The sequence below is a fragment of the Eschrichtius robustus genome, chromosome 14, assembly GCF_028021215.1.
Source record: "Eschrichtius robustus isolate mEscRob2 chromosome 14, mEscRob2.pri, whole genome shotgun sequence".
NCBI lineage: Eukaryota > Metazoa > Chordata > Mammalia > Artiodactyla > Eschrichtiidae > Eschrichtius > Eschrichtius robustus.
Window position 1 is genome coordinate 57911448 of NC_090837.1, and position 24131 is coordinate 57935578.

At 39.2% G+C, this 24131-nt stretch overlaps 1 protein-coding gene across 3 annotated transcripts in view; it reads left to right on the plus strand.

Annotated features, from left to right (window-relative positions):
* PIK3C3 (phosphatidylinositol 3-kinase catalytic subunit type 3) overlaps window positions 1-24131 on the plus strand; it is a 180665-nt gene that overhangs the window by 21193 nt on the left and 135341 nt on the right. For all 3 annotated transcript variants that reach the window (XM_068563200.1, XM_068563202.1, XM_068563201.1), the window contains exon 4: window positions 1091-1220. In XM_068563200.1, coding sequence (XP_068419301.1) covers window positions 1091-1220 — 130 coding nt within the window. The remainder of the gene's footprint in view (window positions 1-1090; window positions 1221-24131) is intronic.

Sequence of the window (24131 nt, forward strand, 5' to 3'; positions counted from 1 at the left end):
GGGGGCCACTCTTCATCGCGGTGCGCGGGCCTCACTATCGCGGCCTCTCTTGTTGCGGAGCACAGGCTCCAGACACGCAGGCTCAGTAATTGTGGCTCACGGGCCTAGTTGCTCTGCGGCATGTGGGATCTTCCCAGACCAGGGCTCGAACACGTGTCCCCTGCATTGGCAGGCAGATTCTCAACCACTGCGCCACCATGGAAGCCCCATGGTAGCTTTTTGAAAGAAGCAGAAGCATGACAATCAGAGGTCATGTAGTCTTTTACTTTAAAGCAGGATCATCCAGCTCGGGCTGAATTCCAACGATATGTTAAATTTCTGATTTGTAGACATGGGTATTTTTTCTTACTGAATCCACTGTTGTATTCCCTTTTAGACATCTTTCTTATGGAAAAGAAGATGGGTGAAAAATAAGCCTGTACCCAGTGAAAAGGAAAATAATAGCTAACATTTATCAAATACTTATTATGTGGCAGACGCTATTCTAAGTACTTTTTACTTGTACTGGTTTATTTAATTTTTCTAACAACCCTGTGAGATACAGTTACTCTTTATAATCTCATTTTATAGATGAGGAAACTGAGGCACAGAGAAGTTAAGTAACTTACCCAAAGTCTTGTAGGTAATAGATGGCACAGCTGGGATCCAAACCCCGGCAGTTCAACTCCGCTGTCTACTATGCTGAATTGTCACTTAAAGTAGAAAGTTATATAATTATTTTAATTTTGGTTTCAGTCATTGTAAATGTGACATTCTTTCACTGGGTAGAAATTTGGTTTCTGTTTCTAAGATCTCCACTGAAGTGATGAAGTGCATGTGGTCCATTACTGATGCTTCTCTGTTTCCAGTTTAACTTTAGAATCTCTGTAATAGTTCTAACTGCTTGGAGGAGAAAAGAATGGCACGTGAAAAACAGTGTTACATGGATTTTAGTTGCTTGGTTAATTGCTTTACAGCCCACTGGAGGCTTAAAGTTTGGCAAGAGAGACATGTATTTCCTTGGTAGAATTCTCTCTGTTTACGAATCTAAAATTTCCCATAATGAGCTACATTAATTTAATTCTGTCCTGAACATTCTCTTTTTGCCTAGCATGTTTCGCCAAGGGATGCACGACTTGAAAGTCTGGCCTAACGTGGAAGCAGATGGATCAGAGCCCACAAAAACTCCTGGCAGAACAAGCAGTACTCTCTCAGAAGATCAGATGAGCCGCCTTGCCAAGGTAAAAAAGAAGCTATTGGAACAGGTGGAAGGCTCTGAATGATATCTGTTGTAGTATAAATTGACATTATGAATTCTGTCAGATTACTTTTTAATTTAAACTTAATCTTTTAATAATAGTTTTATTGAAGTATAATTCACACACCATAAAGTTCACCCTTGGAAAGTGTACAGTTTAATGGTTTTTTAGTGAATTCACAAAGTTGTGCGATCATCACCACTGTTTACTTTTAGACCATTTTTATCAAAAATATAACCATGTACCCATTAGCAGTCATTCCCCATTCCCTCCTTCCTCCAGCCCCTGGCAACCACTCATCTACTTTCTATCTCTGTAGATATTCCAATTCTGGACATTTCATACAAAGAGAATCATATAATACGTGGCCTTTTGTGTCTGTAATTCCAACAGATTTGAAAATATAGAGCTTTTGGTGATACCTTCAAGATGACCACCTACTTTTTTGGTAACATTGTCTTAAAGATGCAAGTGTTATTACATGCTAGAGATTCTTATATTGTTTGAAAGTGAAAATTTCTTATATTAGCTCGTCTAAATTACCCTCACTCCACCCCACCTCTCTTTTTGTAAATTGACTGAGTTATTACCTCTTTCTTTCAAAATTGTGTTAATGAAGTGTTTTCATTTAATGTTGGTATTTCTAAGTTCAATTCTGTTCTTAAATCACAACAGTGTAACTTATGTTGTGAATATCTGTTCAAAAAGTACTATGTTAGATACTGTTTAAAGATCCTTTTACAATACTTTTGTTAAGAGACTTTCTTTTAATTTCTACATGTAATTTTCCTTTGTGATCTTATTAGTTATGGATGACTCTATTATGTCTGGAGAAAGTTTTAATGCCAAGCACTTTACAACTTTTTTGTTTTAGATTCCATGTATATGTGTTAGCATACGGTATTTGTTTTTCTCTTTCTGACTTACTTCACTCTGTAGGACAGACTCTAGGTCCATCCACTTCACTACAAATAACTCAATTTCATTTCCTTTTATGGCTGAGTAATATTCCATTGTATATATGTGTCACATCTTCTTTATCCATTCATCTGTCAATGGACACTTAGGTTCCATATCCTGGCTATTGTAAATAGTGCTGCAATGACCATTGTGGAACATGACTCTTTTTGAATTATGGTTTTCTCAGGGTATATGCCCAGTAGTGGGATTGCTGGGTCATATGGTAGTTCTGTTTTTAGTTTTCTAAGGAACCTCCGTACTGTTCTCCATAGTGGCTGTATCAGTTTACATTCCCACCGACAGTGCAAGAGGGTTCCCTTTTCTCCACACCCTCTCCAGCATTTATTGTTTGTAGATTTCTTGATGATGGCCATTCTGACTGGTGTGAGGTGATACCTCATTATAGTTTTGATTGCATTTCTCTGATGATTAGTGATGTTGAGCATCCTTTCATGTGTTTGTTGTCAGTCTGTATATCTTCTTTGGAGAAATGTCTATTTAGGTCTTCTGCCCATTTTTGGATTAGGTTGTTTGTTTTTTGGATATTGAGCTGCATGAGCTGTTTATATATTTTGGAGATTAATCCTTTGTCCATTGATTCGTTTGCAAATATTTTCTCCCATTCTGAGGGTTGTCTTTTCATCTTGTTTATGTTTTCCTTTGCTGTGCAAAAGCTTTGAAGTTTCATTAGGTCCCATTTGTTTATTTTTGTTTTTATCTCTATTTCTTTAGGAGGTGGGTCAGAAAGGATCTTGCTTTGATTGATGTCATAGAGTGTTCTGCCTATGTTTTCCTCTAAGAGTTTTATAGTGTCTGGCCTTACATTTAGGTCTTTAATCCATTTTGAGTTTATTTTTGTGTATGGTGTTAGGGAGTGTTCTAATTTCATTCTTTTACATGTAAGTGTCCAGTTTTCCCGGCACCACTTATTGAAGAGGCTGTCTTTTCTCCATTGTATATTTTTGCCTCCTTTATCAAAAATAAGGTGACCATATGTGCATGGGTTTATCTCTGGGCTTTCTATCCTGCTCCATTGATCTATATTTCTGTTTTTGTGCCACTACAATACTGTCTTGATTACTGTAGCTTCGTAGTATAGTCTGAAGTCACGGAGCCTGAATCCTCCAGCTCTGTTTTTCTTTCTCAAGATTGCTTTGGCTATTCAGGGTCTTTTGTTTTTCAACACAAATTGTGAAATTTTTTGTTCTAGTTCTGTGAAAAATGCCATTGGCAGTTTGATAGGTATTGCATTGAATCTGTAGATTGCTTTGGGTAGTATAGTCATTTTCACAATGTTGATTCTTCCAATCCAAGAACATGGTATACCTCTCCATCTGTTTGTATCATCTTTAATTTCTTTCATCAGTGTCTTATAGTTTTCTGCATACTGGTCTTTTGTCTCCTTAGGTAAGTTTATTCCTAGGTATTTTATTCTTTTTGTTGAAATAGTAAATGGGAGTGTTTCCTTATTTTCGCTTTCTGATTTTTCATCATTAGTGTGTAGGAATACAAGAGATTTCTGTGCATTAATTTTGTAGTCTGCTACTTTACCATATTCAGTGATTAGCTCTAGTAGTTTTCTGGTAGCATCTTTAGGATTCTCTATGTATAGTATCATGTCATCTGCAAACAGTGGCAGCTTTACTTCTTCTTTTCTGATTTGGATTCCTTTTATTTCTTTTTCTTCTCTGATTGCTGTGGCTAAAGTTTCCAAAACTATGTTGAATATTAGTGGTGAGAGTGGGCATCCTTGTCTTGTTCAGGATTTTAGAGGAAATGGTTTCAGTTTTTCACCATTGAGAACGATGTTGGCTGTGGGTTTGTCATATATGGCCTTTATTATGTTGAGGTAAGTTCCCTCTATGCCTACTTTCTGGAGAGTTTTTGTCATAAATGCGTGTTGAATTTAGTTGAAAGCTTTTTCTGCATCTATTGAGATTATCATATGGTTTTTATCCTTCAGGTTGTTAATGTGGTGTATCACATTGATTTGCATGTATTGAAGAATCCTTGCATCCCTGGGATAAACCCCACTTGGTCATGGTGTATGATCCCTTTAATGTGCCTTTGGATTCTGTTTGCTCGTATTTTATTGAAGATTTTTGCATCGATGGTCATCAGTGATATGGTCTATACTTTTCTTTTTTTGTGATATCTTTGTCTGGTGTTGGTATCAGGGTGATGGTGGCCTCACAGAATGAGTTTGAGCGTGTTCCTCCCTCTGCTATATTTTGGATGAGTTTGAGAAGTATAGGTGTTAGTTCTTCTCTAACTGTTTGATAGAATTCACCTGTGGAGCCATCTGGTCCTGGGCCTTTGTTTGTTGGAAGATTTTTAATCACAGTTTCAATTTCAGTGCTTGTGTTTGGTCTGTTTATATTTTCTTTTTCTTCCTGGTTCAGTCTCGGAAGGTTGTGCATTTCTAAGAATTTGTCCATTTCTTCCAGGTTGTCCATTTTATTGGCATATAGTGGCTTGTAGTAATCTCCCTTGATCCTTTGTGTTTCTGCAGTGTCAGTTGTTACTTCTCTTTTTCATTTCTAATTCTGTTGATTTGCGTCTTCTCCTTTTATTCTTGATAAGTCTGTCTAATGGTTAATCAATCTTGTTTATGTTCTCCAAGAACCAGCTTTTAGTCTTATTCATCTTTTTTATTGTTTTCTTCATTTCTTTTTCATTTATTTCTGATCTGATCTTTATGATTTCTTTCCTTCTGCTAACTTTGGGGTTTTTTGTTCTTCTTTGTCTAATTGCTTTAGTTGTAAGATTAGGTTGTTTGAGGTTTTTCTTGCTTCTTGAGGTAAGATTGTATTGCTATAAACTTCCTTCTTAAAACTGCTTTTGCTGCATCCCGTAGGTTTTGGGCCATCGTGTTTTCAGTCATTTGTCTCTAAGTATTTTTTGATTTCCTCAGTATCTCTTGGTTATTTAGTAGCATATTGTTTAGCCTCCATGTGTTTGTATTTTTACTTTTTTTTTCGTGTAATTGATATCTAGTATCATAGCGTTGTGTTCGGAAAAGATACTTGATACGATTTCAATTTTCTTAAATTTACCAAGGCTTGATTTGTGACCTAAGATATGATCTATCCTGGAGAATTTTCCATGAGCACTTGAGAAGAGAGTGTATTCTGTTGTTTTTGGATGGAATGTCCTATAAATGTCGATTAAGTCCATCTTGTTTAATGTATCATTTAAAGCTTGTGTTTCCTTATTTATTTTCATTTTGGATGATCTGTCCATTGGTGAAAGTTGGGTGTTAAAGTCCCCTACTATGTTTGTGTTACTGTCAATTTCCCCTTTTATGGCTGTTAGCATTTACCTTATGTATTGAGGTGCTCCTATGCTGGGTGCATAAATATTTACAATTGTTATATCTTCGTCTTGGATGGATCCCTTGATCATCATGTAGTGTCCTTCTTTGTCTCTTGTGCTAGTCTTTATTATAAAGTCTATTTTGTCTGATATGAGAATTGCTACTCCAGCTTTCTTTTGATTTCCATTTGCTTGGAATATCTTTTTCTATCCCCTCACTTTCAGTCTGTATGTGTCCCTGGATCTGAAGTGGGTCTCTTGTAGGCAACATATGTACGGGTCTTGTTTTTGTATCCATTCAGCCAGTCTGTGTCTTTTGGTTGGAGCATTTAATCCATTTACATTTAAGGTAATTATCAATATGTATGTTCCTATTCCCATTTTCTTAAATGTTTTGGGTTTGTTATTGTAGGTGTTTTCCTTCTCTTGTGTTTCCTGCCTAGAGAAGTTCCTTTAGCATTTGTTGTAAAGCTGGTTTGGTGGTGCTGAATTCACTTAGCTTTTGCTTGTCTGTGAATGTTTTAATGTCTCCATCGAAGCTGAATGAGATCCTTGCTTGGTTGTAGGTTTTTTCATTTCATCACTTTAAATATGTCCTGCCACTCCCTCTGGCTTGCAGAGTTTCTGCTGAAAGATCAGCTTTTAACCTTATGGGGATTACCTTGTATGTTATTTGTTGTTTTTTCCTTGCTGCTTTTAATTTTTTCTTTGTATTTAATTTTTGATAGTTTGATTAATATGTGTCTTGGCATGTTTCTCCTTGGATTTATCCTTTATGGGACTCTCTGTGCTTGCTGGACTTGATTGACTATTTCATTTCCCATATTAGGGAAGTTTTCCACTATAATCTCTTCAAATATTTTCTCAGTCCCTTTTTTTTCCTCTTTTTCTTCTGGGACCCCTATATTTCGAATATTGCTGCGTTTAATGTTGTCCCAGAGGTCTCTGAGACTGTCCTCAACTCTTTTCAATCTTTCTTCTTTATTCTGCTCTGCAGTAGTTATTTCTACTATTTTATCTTCCAGGTCACTTATCCATTCTTCTGCCTCAGTTATTCTGCTGTTGATTCCTTCTAGAGAATTTTTAATTTCATTTATTGTGTTGTTCATCATTGTTTGTTTGCTCTTTAGTTCTTCTGGTTCCTTGTTAAAACTTTCTTGTTGGTTCTGCATTGTATTTCCAAGATTTTGGATCGTCTTTACTATCATTATTCTGAATTCTTTTGCAGATAGACTGCCTATTTCCTCTTCATTTATTTGGTCTGATGGGTTTTTACCTTGCTCCTTCATCTGCTGTGTGTTTCTCTGTCTTCTCAGTTTGCTTAACTTACTGTGTTTGGAGTCTTCTTTCGCAGGCTGCAGGTTCTTAGTTCCCGTTGTTTTTAGTGTCTGCCCCCAGTGGCTAAGGTTGTTTCAGTGGATTATGTATGCTTCCTGATGGAGGGGACTGGTGCCTATGTTCTGTTGGGTGAGGCTGAATCATGTCTTTCTGGTTGGCAGGACCGTGTCCGGTGGTGTGTTTTGGGGTGCCTGTGACCTTACTGTGATTTTAGGCAGCCTCTCTGCTAATGGATGGGGCTGTGTTCCTGTCTTGCTAGTTGTTTGGCATAGGGTGTCCAGCACTGTAGCTTGCTGGTCATTGAGTGGAGCTGGGTCTTAGCGTTGAGATGGAGATCTCTGGGAGAGCTTTCGCTGTTTGACATTACCTGGAGCCGGGAAGTCTCTGGTGGACCAATGTCCTGAACTCAGCTCTCCCACCTCAGAGGCACAGGTATGACACCCGGCCGGAGCGCCAAGACCCTGTCAGCCACATGGTTTAGGAGAAAAGGGAGAAAAAAAAGAAAGAAAGAAAAAAATAAAATAAAGTTATTAAAATAAAAAAAAAATTTAAAAATTATTAAAATTAAAAAAATTTTAAAGTAATTAAAAAAAAAGAAAAAAACCAGTCAGAAACAACCTTAGGACAAATGGTAAAAGCAAAGTTATTCAGACAAAAATCACACAAAGAAACGTACATATTCACACTCACAAAAGGAGAAAAAGGAAAAAGATATATACATCTATATATTAAAGTAAAAAAAGGAAGAGAGCAACCAAGTTAATAAACAAATCTACCAATGATAATAAACTCTAAATACTAAAACCAGAAACAAATTAGATGCAGAAAGCAAACCCCAAGTCTACAGTTGCTCCCAAAGTCTACCGCCTCAATTTTGGGATGATTCATTTTCTCTTCAGGTATTCCAGAGATGCAGGGTACATCGAGGTGATTGTGTAGATTTAATCCACTGTTCCTGAGGCTGCTGGGAGAAATTTCCCTTTCTTTTCTTTGTTCTCACAGCTCCTTGGGTTCAGCTTTGGATTTGGCCCTGCCTCTGCATGTAGGTCGCCTGAGGGCATCTGTTCTTCACTCAGATAGGACGGGGTTAAAGGAGCAGCTGATTAGGGGGCTCTGTCTCACTCAGGCCTCGGGGGAGGGAGGGGTACAGAATGCGGGGCTAGCCTGCAGCGGCAGAGGCAGGGGTCACGTTGCAACAGCCTGAGACGTGCCATGTATTCTTCCATGGAAGTTGTCCCTGGATCACGGGACCCTGGCAGTGGCGGCCTGCACAGGCTCCTGGGAGTGCAGGTGTGGATAGTGACCTGTGCTTGCACACAGTATTCTTGGTGGCTGCAGCAGCAGCCTTAGCGTCTCATTCCCGTCTCTGTTGTCCACGCTGATAGCTGCGGCTGGCGTCTATCTCTGGAGCTCATTTAGGCAGTGCTCTGAATCCCCTATCCTTGTGCACGGCAAAACAGTAGTCTCTTGCCTCTTAGGCAGTTCCAGACTTTTTCCCGGACTCCCTCTCATCTAGCTGTGGTGCACTAGCTCCCTTCAGGCTCTGTTCACGCAGCCAACCCCAGTCCTCTCCCTGGGATCTGACCTCCGAAGCTCGAGCCTCAGCTCGCAGCCCCCAACCGTCCAGGCAGGTGAGCAGACAAGCCTCTCAGGCTGGTGAGTGCTGGTCGGCACTGATCCTCTGTGCGGGAATCTCTCTGCTTTGCCCTCTGCACCCCTGTTGCGGCGCTCTCCTCCGTGGCTCCAAAGCTTCCCCCCCGCCACCCCCCATCTCCGCCAGTGAAGGGGCTTCCTAGTGTGTAGAAACTTTTCCTCCTTCACAACTCCCTCCCAGAGGTGCAGGTCCTGTCCCTATTCTTTTCTCTCTGTTTTTTCTTTCGCCCTACCCAAGTACGTGGGGAGTTTCTTGCCTTTTGGGAAGTCTGAGGTCTTCTGCCAGCGTTCAGTAGGTGTTCTGTAGGAGATGTTCCACATGTAGATGTATTTCTGATGTATTTGTGGGGAGGAAGGTGATCTCCACGTCTTACTCCTCTGCCATCTTGAAGGTCTCTGAGAATGAATGTTATAATTCGTATAATAATGAAATTCTGAATTTGAGGGGGAATGGTCAGAGTCAAGAAATATAAAGCTATATAGTTGCACAATTCATCCACTTAGGTTCTCTTATATTAAACAAATTATATAGGCTTCTGTTCACATGTTCCTAATTTTTTCGCATTTATTTTTGATGCAGAGTTCAGAAATAATTTTTGTAACAACTGATTGACATTTTTCAAAGAGCAGTAAATGCAGCATTGGAATTTGAAATGGACTTTTTAATGTAGCACAATGTTATAGTATACATTTCTCATTTTTATCTTTTGAATTTTATAGTAGGAGAAAAAGGTGTGACTTGATAATCATCAGCTTTTTTATGGTTGCAACTATAACTCCTTAAAGAGTTATTTGGGTTCGTATTTATCCTTTTGATTATCATTGTACATTTGCAGCTCTCAAAATGATGAGTAAGCATATGCAGAGCTAAATGTGGTATTGGGAAGAAGCCTTCTTAACAGTTTTGTTAATCGGTAGCAATCATCAACAGTCTAAATTCTTTATATTGGAGAGGATGGCAAGTAGGATCCTACTTTTTCAAGAGATAGGTATTAAAATTTATATGCTGACTATTACCGAGGGTGGCTAATAGTTTTTAAGTGAGTATTTATGCATTTGTTTCTAAATCTTTAAAATGGGGATAAAAATTAATGAGAATAAGTCTTTCTTATGCAAATTGGAGATGAGCTCCTTTCAAAGTTCTTTTTCCCTAATAGAATTCTATTTCTTACTTCTGAGTGGAGTGGAGCCTTCGGAGGTTGCTGTGCTGTGACAGCTTGCATTAGTGTTTAACTCATGTTCCCCAGAGACTAAATGGAAACCATTAAAACCAATAATTACTCTTCTTAAGGGGAAAAAGGCATCATGTTTGTTGCATTTTTGAAGGAACTGCTCTCCTTTTGAAGGAAGCATTTTTTAAATTTTTTGGCACTTGGGCTAATATGTTTCATTCTTTTCTGTACAGCAGTTGGTCATGCTGTTTGAAGTTTCAGAACTGTTATATCCCTGCTGCTATTGAAGATGAATGTGTTTTATAAATGATACTTTGGTTTGATGAAATTGGAAGCTTGGGCATTTGGAAGCACTTTTCAGTGGGAAGAACATTGTAGTATGAGGCAGAGATTTGGCCATCCTGCCAGCTCTGGGAAAATAATTTCTAAGCCTGTAAAATCAGAAGTTTAGAATGGATGATATTTGGGGTCCCATGTAGCTATTTATATTCTATGATTCTAAAAGTACTGAAATAGTAAATAATTGGGATTTTTTATTTACCTGGATTTTATAGTTACCACCTTAATAGAGAAACAACATGCAGTCATCAGTTGGCAATTGTGGAATCGTTGTTCATGCCATTCCTTTTCATCTGTAATACATATGCCTAGAGTAAAGCATCGTTCAGGACCTGCCTAATGTGAATGATATGGCTGTGCTCTTAGATTTTGTTTTTGTTGTTTTTCTTTTTTGGTTAGTGCCTGTTTCTTTACTTAAATTTTTCAGACTGGCTTCCGTAGTATTTCCCTTGCCTTATACCAGAAAAAGTATACTTTGATATTTGTTGTGGTCTTAACTTCTAAACTTACCAGAGAGAGTATACTTTGATACTTGGTATACTCTGAATTTAAAATTATACTTTGGTATTTGTTTGTTCCTTAAAATTATGCCACAGTAGCTCTCTTTCTCCCTCCTTCTCTCCTCCTCTCATTTTTCTGGTTCCACATTAAAAAGTTTGTCGAGTTAGATTGTCATTCTCTTCCTCAAAACTTTTCGAAATTGTCTTTGGTACAGTATTACAATATTTTGAAATTGTCTTTGGTACAGTATTACAATATTTTGAAATTGTTTTTGGTTCTTTAAAAACCTGGCAAAAAATGTCTATGCTATTGTTTCCATTTTCATATGAAAGGAACAGATACTTCATTTTCTCACACTATCATTTTAAGAAAAGAAATGAGTATTCAAATAGATGAGGTTTAAGTGGTTAGAACTGAATGGTTTCTTTCTTGTTGTACTTTGATTTTTCCAGTGAATTTACTGTTTCTAATTGTTGAGAAAGGTGGCTTAAGAGTAAAAACGTGTATTTTAATCTTAATAATAGCAAAGCATAGTTACCATGAATTGTAACCATGAGCCAAAATAAATAGCATAGTGATGATTTTCAAACTGCAATTTAAGAGAGTTTATTCAGTTAAAGAACTGCTTTAGTCCTGGCTGCTTGGGGATAATAGGACAAGAGGGCTGTGAAATGAAGATGAGCTATTTAAATGGCCTATAAAGAGACAGTGTTTGATAATTATTAAGCAAAGAACCTCAAACTCAAGCTGTACTAAATATTCTTATTCTGACTTATTGATAGAACTGAAAGTTAAATTATAAGTGCAATATGAATAACTGAATTTTAAAAGACTGATTTCTAGGTTTAACATTTTTTAAAAACTCAAATCCTTTCAGAATAGTTTTAGTGGAATTAACCTCTAATGATTTTACATCATTTTGTGGACATGCCTAGTTTTCCTTTGAGGAAAAATTGAGTGTGAGAAAAGGAAACAAAACTGAATAGTCTTGGGACTTCCCTGGTGGTGCAGTGGTTAAGAATCCACCTGCCAATGCAGGGAACATGGGTTCGAGCCCTGGTCCTGGAAGATCCTACATGCTGCGGAGCAACTAAGCCCATGCGCCACAACTACTGAGCCTGCGATCTAGAGCCCACGAGCCACGACTACTGAAGCCTGCGCGCCTAGAGCCTGTGCTCTGCAGCAAGAGAAGCCACTGCAATGAGAAGCCCGCTCACCACAACTAGAGAAAGCCCGCGGAAGCAACGAAGACCCAACATAGCCAAAAATAAAATAAAGTAAGTAAATAAATTTAAAAAAAAACTGAATAGTCTTCAGTGTAGTTCTTATTTTTTATGACTTGCATTTCTTAGACTTAGTAGGGAACAGGAAGAAAATTAATATATTGAAATATACTCTTTCCCCCATCTTCCTCATTATCTTCTCTTTCCCATCTCTAAATTTCCCTAATTAATTTTTTACTAACATAGTAACTTCCTGTTTGAGTTGATTTGTGAAAATAATCAAAGCCCATACCTCTTGGGCATTTATTACTCTTTGATTGTCCATGACCGGCCTTTTAATGATTGTGGGCCTTAATTGAGCAAATTTGCCCATTGTTCCCATCTGCTCCATTTTTCAGCTTGTCGTATTGTAAGAGTTTTATGACTAGGATACATATCCACCTGGGGTTTTGGATGTGACTACCAAGCTTTAGTGTTTGATTTATATTTGAATCCATGTCTTTAGACATGAAAGGTTACTGCAAAAGCATGCTTCCCCACTCTCTCCTTTTCATTTTAGCAGCTCTGCTTGATGCCTTTGGAATGTGCTTTAGTTTCTGTCAATTTGATTAAGAGGAGGCAAAGAGAAAGCAATGACTATTTGAAAAATGTGTTGTGGTCTGTGAGACGCAGATGGGGTGGGGAATGTTAGGCAGAGCGTATAGGTGAGCATTGCTACAGGGAAATTGTGGTAAGATGTGGTGATGTTTCAGGCTGACCCTCAGAGTGCCTACATGGGGTCATTCTGGGTCCAGGGTCCAGACTCAGGTTTATAACAATAGGAACTGGATTTTTTTTAGTTCATCCAGGACAAATTAGTATCTTGAGAATAGGTTCATGCCAATCAATTCAAGGGGTTATTTTTAATCTAGAACTGTACTGTCTAAGATAATAGCCACAATTCACATGTGACAATTTAAGTTAATCAAAATTAAATTAAATTTCAAATTCAGTTGCTGTGTTACCATAATCACGTTTCAAATGCTGAATAGCCACATGTGGCTAGCAGCTACCTAGTAGACAATGCAGGTGTGGAGTATTCCCATTATTGCTGTTCTATTGAGCAGCCCTGCTCTAGAGTACCAATTTACTAATTTGTAATGGGTGAGTAACCATATTACTTTTCTGGTAACCATAATACTTGTGTCTGCTATCCACGACACCATATTTTAAGGCAGTTTGGAAATTAAATTAGTCTTCAGGAGTTATTAATTTCTTAGTGAGCCATGAAGGAGTCTGAAGGAGCTACAGAGTTTTATGAGATATTTCTCTCAGTATGGGGAAATCTTAAAAGGACTCTTCCTCTTTCATGACATTGTCTTTCTAGTTGCAGGATTACTTGATTATGCTGGCTACACTGTATGTTTTGAATAAACATTGACAAATTATCATGATCACAAAATAATCCTTTACAATTGAGATTAAGATAACAAGAAGTCTTCTGGTTACATAATTTTGTGAAATGGGATTGAGGCTATTTATTTTAAATTATTTTATTGTACTGATTGACCTGCCGAAATATTTGCCCTTGAAAGACAATATATATTTTTTTTTTAACATCTTTATTGAAGTATAATTGCCTTACAATGGTGTGTTAGCTTCTGCTTTATAACAAAGTGAATCAGTTATACATATACAATATGTTCCCATTTCTCTTCCCTCTTGCATCTCCCTCCCTCCCACCCTCCCCATCCCACCCCTCTAGGTGGTCACAAAGCACCGAGCTGATCTGCCTGTGCTATGCGGCTGCTTCCCACTAGTTATCTATTTTACATTTGGTAGTGTATATATGTCCATGACACTCTCTTACCCTGTCACATCTCACCCCACCCCCTCCCCATATCCTCAAGTCCATTCTCTAGTAGGTCTGTGTCTTTATTCCCGTCTTGCCACTAGGTTCTTCATGGCCTTTTTTTTTTTTTTTTTCCCCTTAGATTCCGTATATATGTGTTAGCATACTGTATTTGTTTTTCTCTTTCTGACTTACTTCACTCTGTATGACAGACTCTAACTCCATCCACCTCATTACAAATACCTCCATTTCATTTCTTTTTATGGCTGAGTAATATTCCATTGTATATATGTGCCACATCTTCTTTATCCATTCATCTGTCGATGGACATTTAGGTTGCTTCCATGTCCTGGCTATTGTAAATAGAGCTGCAATGAACATTTTGGTACATGACTCTTTTTGACCTATGGTTTTCTCAGGGTATATGCCCAGTATTGGGATTGCTGGGTCGTATGGTAGTTCTATTGGTAGTTTTATAAGGAACCTCCATACTGTTCTCCATAGTGGCTGTATCAATTCACATTCCCACCAACAGTGCAAGAGTGTTCCCTTTCCTCCACACCCTCTCCAGCATTTATTGTTTCTAGATTTTTTGATGATGGCCATTCTGACCGGTGTGAGATGATATCTCATTGTAGTTTTGATTTGCATTTCTCTAATGATTAATGATGTTGAGCATTCTTTCATGTGTCTGTAGGCCATCTGTATATCTTCTTTGGAGAAATGTCTATTTAGGTCTTCTGCCCATTTTTGAATTGGGTTGTTGGTTTTTTTGTTATTGAGCTGCATGAGCTGCTTGTAAATCTTGGAGATTAATCCTTTGTCAGTTGCTTCATTTGCAAATATTTTCTCCCATTCTGATGGTTGTCTTTTGGTCTTGTTTAGGGTTTCCTTTGCTGTGCAAAAGCTTTTAAGTTTCATTAGGTCCCATTTGTTTATTTGTGTTCTTATTTCCATTTCTCTGGGAGCTGGGTCAAAAAGAATCTTGCTGTGATGTATGTCATAGAGTGTTCTGCCTATGTTTTCCTCTAAGAGTTTGATAGTGTCTGCCCTTACACTTAGGTCTTTAATCCATTTTGAGTTTATTTTTGTGCATGGTGTCAGGGAGTGTTCTAATTTCATACTTTTACATGTACCTGTCCAATTTTCCCAGCACCACTTATTGAAGAGGCTGTCTTTTCTCCACTGTATATGCTTGCCTCCTTTATCAAAGATAAGGTGACCATATGTGTGTGGGTTTATCTCTGGGCTTTCTATCCTGTTCCATTGATCTATATTTCTGTTTTTGTGCCCGTACCAAACTGTCTTGATTACTGAAGCTTTGTAATATAGTCTGAAGTCAGGAAGCCTGATTCCCCCAGCTCCATTTTTCGTTCTCAAGATTGCTTTGGCTATTCGGGGTCTTTTGTGTTTCCATACAAATTGTGAAATTGTTTGTTCTAGTTCTGTGAAAAATGCCAGTGGTAGTTTGATAGGGATTGCATTGAATCTGTAGATTGCTTTGGGTAGTACAGTCATTTTCACAATGTTGATTCTTCCAATCCAGGAACATGGTATATCTCTCCACCTATTTGTATCATCTTTAATTTCTTTCATCAGTGTCTTATAATTTTCTGCATACAGGTCTTTTGTCTCCTTAGGTAGGTTTATTCCTAGATATTTTATTCTTTTTGTTGCAATGGTAAATGGGAGTGTTTTCTTAATTTCACTTTCAGATTTTTCGTCATTAGTGTATAGAAATGCAAGAGATTTCTGTGCATTTATTTTGTATCCTGCTACTTTACCAAATTCATTGATTAGCTCTAGGAGTTTTCTGGTAGCATCTTTAGGATTCTCTATGTATAGTATCATGTCATCTGCAAATAGTGACAGCTTTACTTCTTCTTTTCCGATTTGGATTCCTTTTATTTCTTTGTCTTCTCTGATTGCTGTGGCTAACACTTCCAAAACTATGTTGAATAATAGTGGTGAGAGTGGGCAACCTTGTCTTGTTCCTGATCTTAGTGGAAATGCTTTCAGTTTTTCACCATTGAGGACAATGTTGGCTGTGGGTTTGTCATATATGGCCTTTATTATGTTGAGGAAAGTTCCCTCTATGCCTACTTTCTGCAGGGCTTTTATCATAAATGAGTGTTGAATTTTGTCGAAAGCTTTCTCTGCATCTATTGAGATGATTATATGGTTTTTCTCCTTCAATTTGTTAATATGGTGTATCACATTGATTGATTTGCGTATATTGAAGAATCCTTGCATTCCTGGAATAAACCCCACTTGATCATGGTGTATGATCCTTTTAATGTGCTGTTGGATTCTGTTTGCTAGTATTTTGTTGAGGATTTTTGCATCTATGTTCATCAGTGATATTGGCCTGTAGTTTTCTTTCTTTGTGACATCTTTGTCTGGTTTTGGTATCAGGGTGATGGTGGCCTCGTAGAATGAGTTTGGGAGTGTTCCTCCCTCTACAATATTTTGGAAGAGTTTGAGAAGGATAGATGTTAGCTCGTCTCTAAATGTTTGATAGAATTCACCTGTGAAGCCATCTGGTCCTGGGCTTTTGTTTGTTGGAAGGTTTTTAATCACAGTTTCAATTTCAGTGCTTGTGATTGGTCTGTTCATATTTTCTATTTCTTCCTGGTTCAGTCTTGGCAGTTTGTGCATTTCTAAGAATCTGTCCATTTCTTCCAGGTTGTCCATTTTATTGGCATAGAGTTGCTTGTAGTAATCTCTCATGATCTTTTGTATTTCTGCAGTGTCAGTGGTTACTTCTCCTTTTTCATTTCTAATTCTATTGATCTGAGTCTTCTCCCTTTTTCTCTTGATGAGTCTGGCTAATGGTTTATCAATTTTGTTTATCTTCTCAAAGAACCAGCTTTTAGTTTCATTGATTTTTGCTATTGTTTCCTTCATTTCTTTTTCATTTCTTTCTGACCTGATCTTTATAATTTCTTTCCTTCTGCTGGCTTTGGGGTTTTTTTGTTCTTCTTTCTCTAATTGCTTCAGGTGCAAGGTTAGGTTGTTTATTCGAGATGTTTCCTGTTTCTTGAGGTAGGCTTGTATTGCTATAAACTTCCCTCTTAGCACTGCTTTTGCTGCGTCCCATAGGTTTTGGGTCGTCGTATCTCCATTGTCATTTGTTTCTAGGTATTTTTTGATTTCCCCTTTGATTTCTTCAGTAATCACTTCGTTATTAAGTAGTGTATTGTGTAGCCTCCATGTGTTTGTATTTTTTACAGATCTTTTCCTGTAATTGATATCTAGTCTCATAGCGTTGTGGTCGGAAAAGATACTTGATACGATTTCAGTTTTCTTAAATTTACCAAGGCTTGATTTGTGACCCAAGATATGATCTATCCTGGAGAATGTTCCATGAGCACTTGAGAAAAATGTGTATTCTGTTGTTTTTGGGTGGAATGTCCTATAAATATCAATTAAGTCCATCTTGTTTAATGTATCATTTAAAGCTTGTGTTTCCTTATTTATTTTCATTTTGGATGATCTGTCCATTGGTGAAAGTGGGGTGTTAAAGTCCCCTACTATGATTGTGTTGCTGTCGATTTCCCCTTTTATGGCTGTTAGTATTTGCCTTATGTATTGAGGTGCTCCTATGTTGGGTGCATAAATATTTACAATTGTTATAGCTTCCTCTTGGATCGATCCCTTGATCCTTATATAGTGTCCTTCTTTGTCTCTTGTAATAGTCTTTATTTTAAAGTCTATTTTGTCTGATATGAGAATTGCTACTCCAGCTTTCTTTTGATTTCCATTTGCATGGAATATCTTTTTCCATCCCCTCACTTTCAGTCTGTATGTGTCTCTAGGTCTGAAGTGGGTCTCTTGTAGACAGCATATATATGGGTCTTGTTTTTGTATCCATTCAGCCAGCCTGTGTCTTTTGGTGGGAGCATTTAATCCATTTACATTCAAGGTAATTATCGATATGTATGTTCCTATTCCCATTTTCTTAAATGTTTTGGGTTTGTTATTGTAGGTGTTTTCCTTCTCTTGTGTTTCTTGCCGAGAGAAGTTCCTTTAGCATTTGTTGTAAAGCTGGTTTGGTGGTGCTGAACTCTCTCAGCTTTTGCTTGTCTGTAAAGGTTTTAATTTCTCCATCGAATCTGAATGAGATCCTTGCTGGGTAGAGTAATCTTGGTTGTAGGTTTTTCTCCTTCATCACTTTAAGTATATCCTGCCACTCCCTTCTGGCTTGCAGAGTTTCTGCTGAAAGATCAGATGTTAACCTTATGGGGATTCCCTTGTGTGTTATTTGTTTTTTTTCCCTTGCTGCCTTTAATATGTTTTCCTTATATTTAATTTTTGACAGTTTGATTAATATGTGTGTTGGCGTGTTTCTCCTTGGGTTTATCCTGTATGGGACTCTCTGTGCGTCCAGGACTTGATTAACTATTTCCTTTCCCATATTAGGGAAGTTTTCAACTATAATCTCTTCAAATATTTTCTCAGTCCCTTTCTTTTTCTCTTCTTCTTCTGGGACCCCTATAATTCGAATGTTGGTGCGTTTAATGTTGTCCCAGAGGTCTCTGAGACTGTCCTCAGTTCTTTTCATTCTTTTTTCTTTATCCTGCTCTGTAGTAGTTATTTCCACCATTTTCTCTTCCAAGTCACTTATCCTTTCTTCTGCCTCAGTTATTCTGCTATTGATCCCATCTAGAGTATTTTTAATTTCATTTATTGTGTTTTTCATCATTGCTTGGTTCCTCTTTAGTTCTTCTACGTCCTTGTTAAATGTTTCTTGCATTTTGTCTATTCTATTTCCAAGATTTTGGATCATCCTTACTATCATTATTCTGAATTCTTTTTCAGGTAGACTACCTATTTCCTCTTCATTTGTTAAATCTGGAGTGTTTTGACCCTGCTCCTTCATCTGCTGTGTGTTTTTCTGTCGTCTCATTTTGCTTATCTTACTGTGTTTGGGGTCTCCTTTTCACAGAGTGCAGGTTTGTAGTTCCCGTTGTTTTTGGTATCTGTCCCCAGTGGCTAAGGTTGGTTCAGTGGGTTGTGTAGGCTTCCTGGTGTAGGGAACTAGTGCCTGAGCTCTGGTGGATGAGGCTGGATCTTGTCTTTCTGGTGGGCACATCTACGTCTGGTGGTGTATTTTGGGGTGTCTGTGGCCTTATTATGATTTTAGGTAGCCTCTCTGCTAATGGATGGGGCTGTGTTCCTGTCTTGCTAGTTGTTTGGCATAGGGTGTTCAGCACTGTAGCTTGCTGGTCATTGAGTGATGCTGGGTCTTGATGTTGAGATGGAGATCTCTGAGAGATTTTTACTGTTTGGTATTACGTGGAGCTGGGAGGTCTCTTGTGGACCAGTGTCCTGAAGTTGGCTCTCTCACCTCAGAGGCACGGCCCTGATGCCTGGCTGGAGCACCAAGAGCCTTTCGTCCACACGGCTCAGAGTAAAAGGGAGAAAAAATAGAAAGAAAGAAAGAAAGAGGCTATAATATAGTGAAGTAAAATAAAGCTATTGTAAAGCAAAGCTATACAGACAAAATCTCACCCAGAAGCATATACATATACACTCACAAAAAAAAAAGGAACAGGGGAAAAATTAATATATCCTGCTCCCAAAGGCCACCTCCTGAATTTGGGATGATTCGTTGTCTATTCAGGTATTCAACAGATGCAGGCACATCAAGTTGTTTGTGGAGTTTTAATCCGCTGCTTCTGAGGCTGCTGGGAGAGATTTCCCCTTCTCTTCCCTGTTCACACAGCTCCTGGGGTCCAGCTTTGGATTTGGACCCGCCTCTGCGTGTAGGTCGCCTGAGGGCGTCTATTCCCCGCCCAGACAGAACCGGGTTAAAGGAGCAGCTGCTTCGGGGGCACTGGCTCACTCAGGCCGCGGGGAGGGAGGGGTACGGAGGAGGCGGGGCGAGCCTGCGGCGTCAGAGGCCGGCGTGACGTTGCACCAGCCTGAGGCGCGCAGTGCGTTCTCCCGGGGAATTTGTCCGGGCATCACGGGACCCTGGCAGTGGCGGGCTGCACCGGCTCCCGGGAGGGGCGGTGTGGAGAGTGACCTGTGCTCACACACAGGCTTTTTGGAGGCGGCAGCAGCAGCCCCAGCGTCTCACGCCCGTCTCTGGGGTCCACGCTGATCGCCGCGGCTCGCGCCCTTCTCTGGAGTTAGTTTAGGCGGCGCTCTGAATCCCCTCTCCTTGCGCGCAGCGAAACAAAGAGGCAAGAAAAAGTCTCTTGCCTCTTCGGCAGCTGCAGACCTTTTCCCGGTCTCCCTCCCAGCCAGCTGGGGTGCGCTAACCCCTTCAGGCTGTGTTCACGCCGCCAGCCCCAGTCCTCTCCCTGCGATCCGACCGAAGCCGAGCCTCAGCTCCCAGCCCCGCCTGCCCCGGCGGTTGAGCAGACAAGCCTCTCGGGCTGGTGAGCGCTGCTCGGCGCCGAGCCTCTGTGCGGGAGTCTCTCCGCTTTTTCCTATGCGCCCCTGTTGCTGTGGGATCCGCGCTGTTAGCTGCGGCTCGCGCCCGTCTCTGAAGTTCGTTTAGGCGGCGCTCTGAATCCCCTCTCCTCGCGCACCAGGAAACAAAGAGGGAAGAAAAAGTCTCTTGCCTCTCCGGCAGCTGCAGACTTTTTCTCGGACTCCCTCCCGGCTAGCTGTGGTGCGCTAACCCCTTCAGGCTGAGTTCACGCCGCCAACCCCATTCCTCTCCCTGCGATCCGACCGAAGCCCGAGCCTCAGCTCCCAGCCCCCGCGCGCCCCGGCGGGGGAGCAGACAAGCCTCTCGGGCTGGTGAGTGCTGGTCGGCACCGCTCCTCCGTGCGGGAGCCTCTCCGCTTTGCCCTCCGCACCCCTGTGGCTGCGCTCTCCTCCGTGGCTCCGAAGCTTCCCCCCTCTGCCACCCGCAGTCTCTGCCCGCGAAGGGGCTTCCTGGTGCGTGGAAATCTTTCCTCCTTCACAGCTCCCTCCCACTGGTGCAGGTGCCGTCCCTATTCTTTTGTCTCTGTTATTTCTTTTTTCTTTTGCCCTACCCAAGTATGGGGGGGGTTTCTTGCCTTTTTGGAGGTCGGATGTTTTCTGCCAGCGTTCAGTGGGTGTTCTGTAGGAGCAGTTCCACGTGTAGATGTATTTCTAATGTATCTGTGGGAAGGAAGGTGATCTCCGCGTCTTACTCTTCCGCCATCTTCTCTCCTCCCCGAAAGACAATATTTTACATTGAATGCACTGCATTGAATGGGTACTTGTTTTGAGGTATTAATTTAGAGGAGCTCACTGAAATTTTTATTTTAAGTATGTGGAAAAGTCCTCTATCTCCACCATCATCACTTGCTATGTTGAAGACACACTTCTAAATGCTGGAGATTTAAGAATTATGTTACTAGGTTGAAGCTGTCATTATTACTAGTGCCATTATGAGGAATAATGATAATAACTATAGTAATCTCCTCACATGTATAAAGTGCTTTAATAGCTCTAAAACCCTTTACATGGATCAAGAACTAAAAATGGAGATGTGATTAAAATCATGGCTTTGGAGACCATTTTTCTTTCAGATTCCAGTTGTGTCTCTTGTTTACTTGTGATCTCAGATTAGCTACTTAACCTTTACTAAGCTGTGAATTCCTCATCTTTAAATAGGAATAAGGGTTATATCTACTTTTTTGAGTTACTGTGAAGACTAAATATAAATGAGATAAAATATTTAGTTTTTAACATATTGTGGGACAGTACTGAGCAGTAATAAATGTTAGCTGTTGTTACTTGATCTTATTTGCTTTCATTTAATTCTAACAAGTGTAATGATTGGACTTGTAATACACAGTATTTTTTTTTAGTCTCCCTTTTATTTATTTATTTATTTATTTAACATCTTTATTGGAGTATAATTGTTTTACAATGGTGTGTTAGTTTTTGCTTTATAACAAAGTGAATCAGCTATATATATACATATACATATATCCCCATATCTCTTCCCTCTTGCGTCTCCCTCTCTCCCTCCCTCCCTATCCCAACCCTCTAGGTGGTCACAAAGCACCGAGCTGATCTCCCTGTACTATGCAGCTGCTTCCCACGAGCTATCTGTTTTACATTTGGTAGTGTATATATGTACATGCCACTCTCTCACTTTGTCCCAGCTTACCCTTCCGCCTCCCTGTGTCCTCAAGTCCATTCTCTAGTAGGTCTGCATCTTTATTCCTGTCCTGCCCCTAGGTTCTTCATGACCATTTTTTTTTTTTTTAGATTCCATATATATGTGTTAGCATATGGTATTTGTTTTTCTCTTTCTGAATTACTTCATTCTGTATGACAGACTCTAGGTCCATCCACCTCACTACAAATAACTCAATTTTGTTTCATTTTATGGCTGAGTAATATTCCATTGTATATATGTACCACATCTTCTTTATCCATTTATCTGTCGATGGACACTTACGTTGCTTCCATGTCCTGGCTATTGTAAAAAGAGCTGCAATGAACACTGTGGTACATGACTCTTTTTGAATTATGGTTTTCTCAGGGTATGTGCCCAGTAGTGGAATTGCTGGGTCATATGGCAGCTCTATTTTTAGTTTTTTAAGGAACCTCCATACTGTTCTCCATAGTGGCTGTATCAATCTACACTCCCACCAACAGTGCAAGAGGGTTCCCTTTTCTCCACACCCTCTCCAGCATTTACAGTTTGTAGATTTTTTGATGATGGCCATTCTGACCTGTGTGAGGTGATATCTCATTGTAGCTTCGATTTGCATTTCTCTAATGATTAATGATGTTGAGCATTCTTTCATGTGTTTGTTGGCAATCTATATATCTTCTTTGGAGAAATGTCTATTTAGGTCTTCTGCCCATTTTTGGATTGGATTGTTTGTTTTTTTGATAGTGAGCTGCATGAGCTGCTTGTAAATTTTGAAGATTAATCCTTTGTCAGTTGCTTCATTTACATATATTTTCTCCCATTCAGAGGGTTGTCTTTTCGTCTTGTTTATGGTTTCCTTTGCTGTGAAAAAGCGTTTAAGTTTCATTAGGTTCCATTTGTTTATTTTTGTTTTTATTTCCATTTCTTTAGGAAGTGGGTCAAAAGGATCTTGCTTTGATTGATGTCATAGAGTGTTCTCCCTATGTTTTCCTCTAAGAGTTTTATAGTGTCTGGCCTTACATTTAGGTCTTTAATCCATTTTGAGTTTATTTTTGTGTATGGTGTTAGGGAGTGTTCTAATTTCATTCTTTTACATGTAAGTGTCCAGTTTTCCTGACACCACTTATTGAAGAGGCTGTCTTTTCTCCATTGTATATTTTTGCCTCCTTTATCAAAAATAAGATGACCATATGTGCATGGGTTTATCTCTGGGCTTTCTATCCTGTTCTGCTGATCTATATTTCTGTTTTTGTGCCAGTACCATACTGTCTTGATTACTGTAGCTTTGTAATACAGTCTGAAGTCAGGGAGCCTGAATCCTCCAGCTCTGTTTTTCTTTCTCAAGATTGCTTTGGCTATTCGGGGTGTTTTGTGTTTCCATACAAATTGTGAAGTTTTTTGTTCTAGTTCTGTGAATAATGCCGTTGTTAGTTTGATAGGGATTGCATTGAATCTGTAGATTGCTTTGGGTAGTATAGTCATTTTCACAATGTTGATTCTTCTGATCCGAGAACACGGTGTATGGTATCTCTCTCCATCTGTTTGTATCATCTTTAATTTCTATCATCAGTGTCTTATAGTTTTCTGCATACAGGTCTTTTGTCTCCTTAGGTAGGTTTATTCCTAGGTATTTTATTCTTTTTGTTGCAGTGGTAAATGGGAGTGTTTCCTTAATTTCACTTTCAGATTTTTCATCATTAGTGTATAGGAATGCAAGAGAATTCTGTGCATTAATTTTGTATCCTGCTACTTTACCAAATTCTTTGATTAGCTCTAGTAGTTTTCTGGTAGCATCTTTAGGATTCTCTATGTATAGTATCATGTCATCTGCAAGCAGTGACAGCTTTACTTCTTCTTTTCTGATTTGGATTCCTTTTATTTCTTTTTCTTCTCTGATTGCCGTGGCTAGGACTTCCAAAACTATGTTGAATAATAGTGGTGAGAGTGGGCAACCGTGTCTTCTTTCTGATCCTAGTGCAAATGGTTTCAGTTTTTCACCATTGAGCACAATGTTGGCTATGGTTTTGTCATATATGGCCTTTATTATGATGAGGCAAGTTCCCTCTATGCCTACTTTCTGGAGGGTTGTTATCATAAATGAGTGTTGAATATTGTCAAAACCTTTTTCTTCATCTATTAAGATGATCATATGGTTTTTATTCTTCAATTTGTTAATATGGTGTATCACATTGATTGATTTGTGTATATTGAACAATCCTTGCATTCCTGGAATAAACCCCACTTGATCACGGTGTATGATCCTTTTAATGTGCTCTTGGATTCTGTTTGCTAGTATTTTGTTGAGGATTTTTGCATCTATGTTCATCAGTGATATTGGCCAGTAGTTTTCTTGCTTTTGTGACATCTTTGTCTGGCTTTGGTATCAGGGTGATGGTGACCTCATAGAATGAGTTTGGGAGTGTTCCTCCCTCTGCTATATTTCGGAAGGGTTTGAGAAGGATA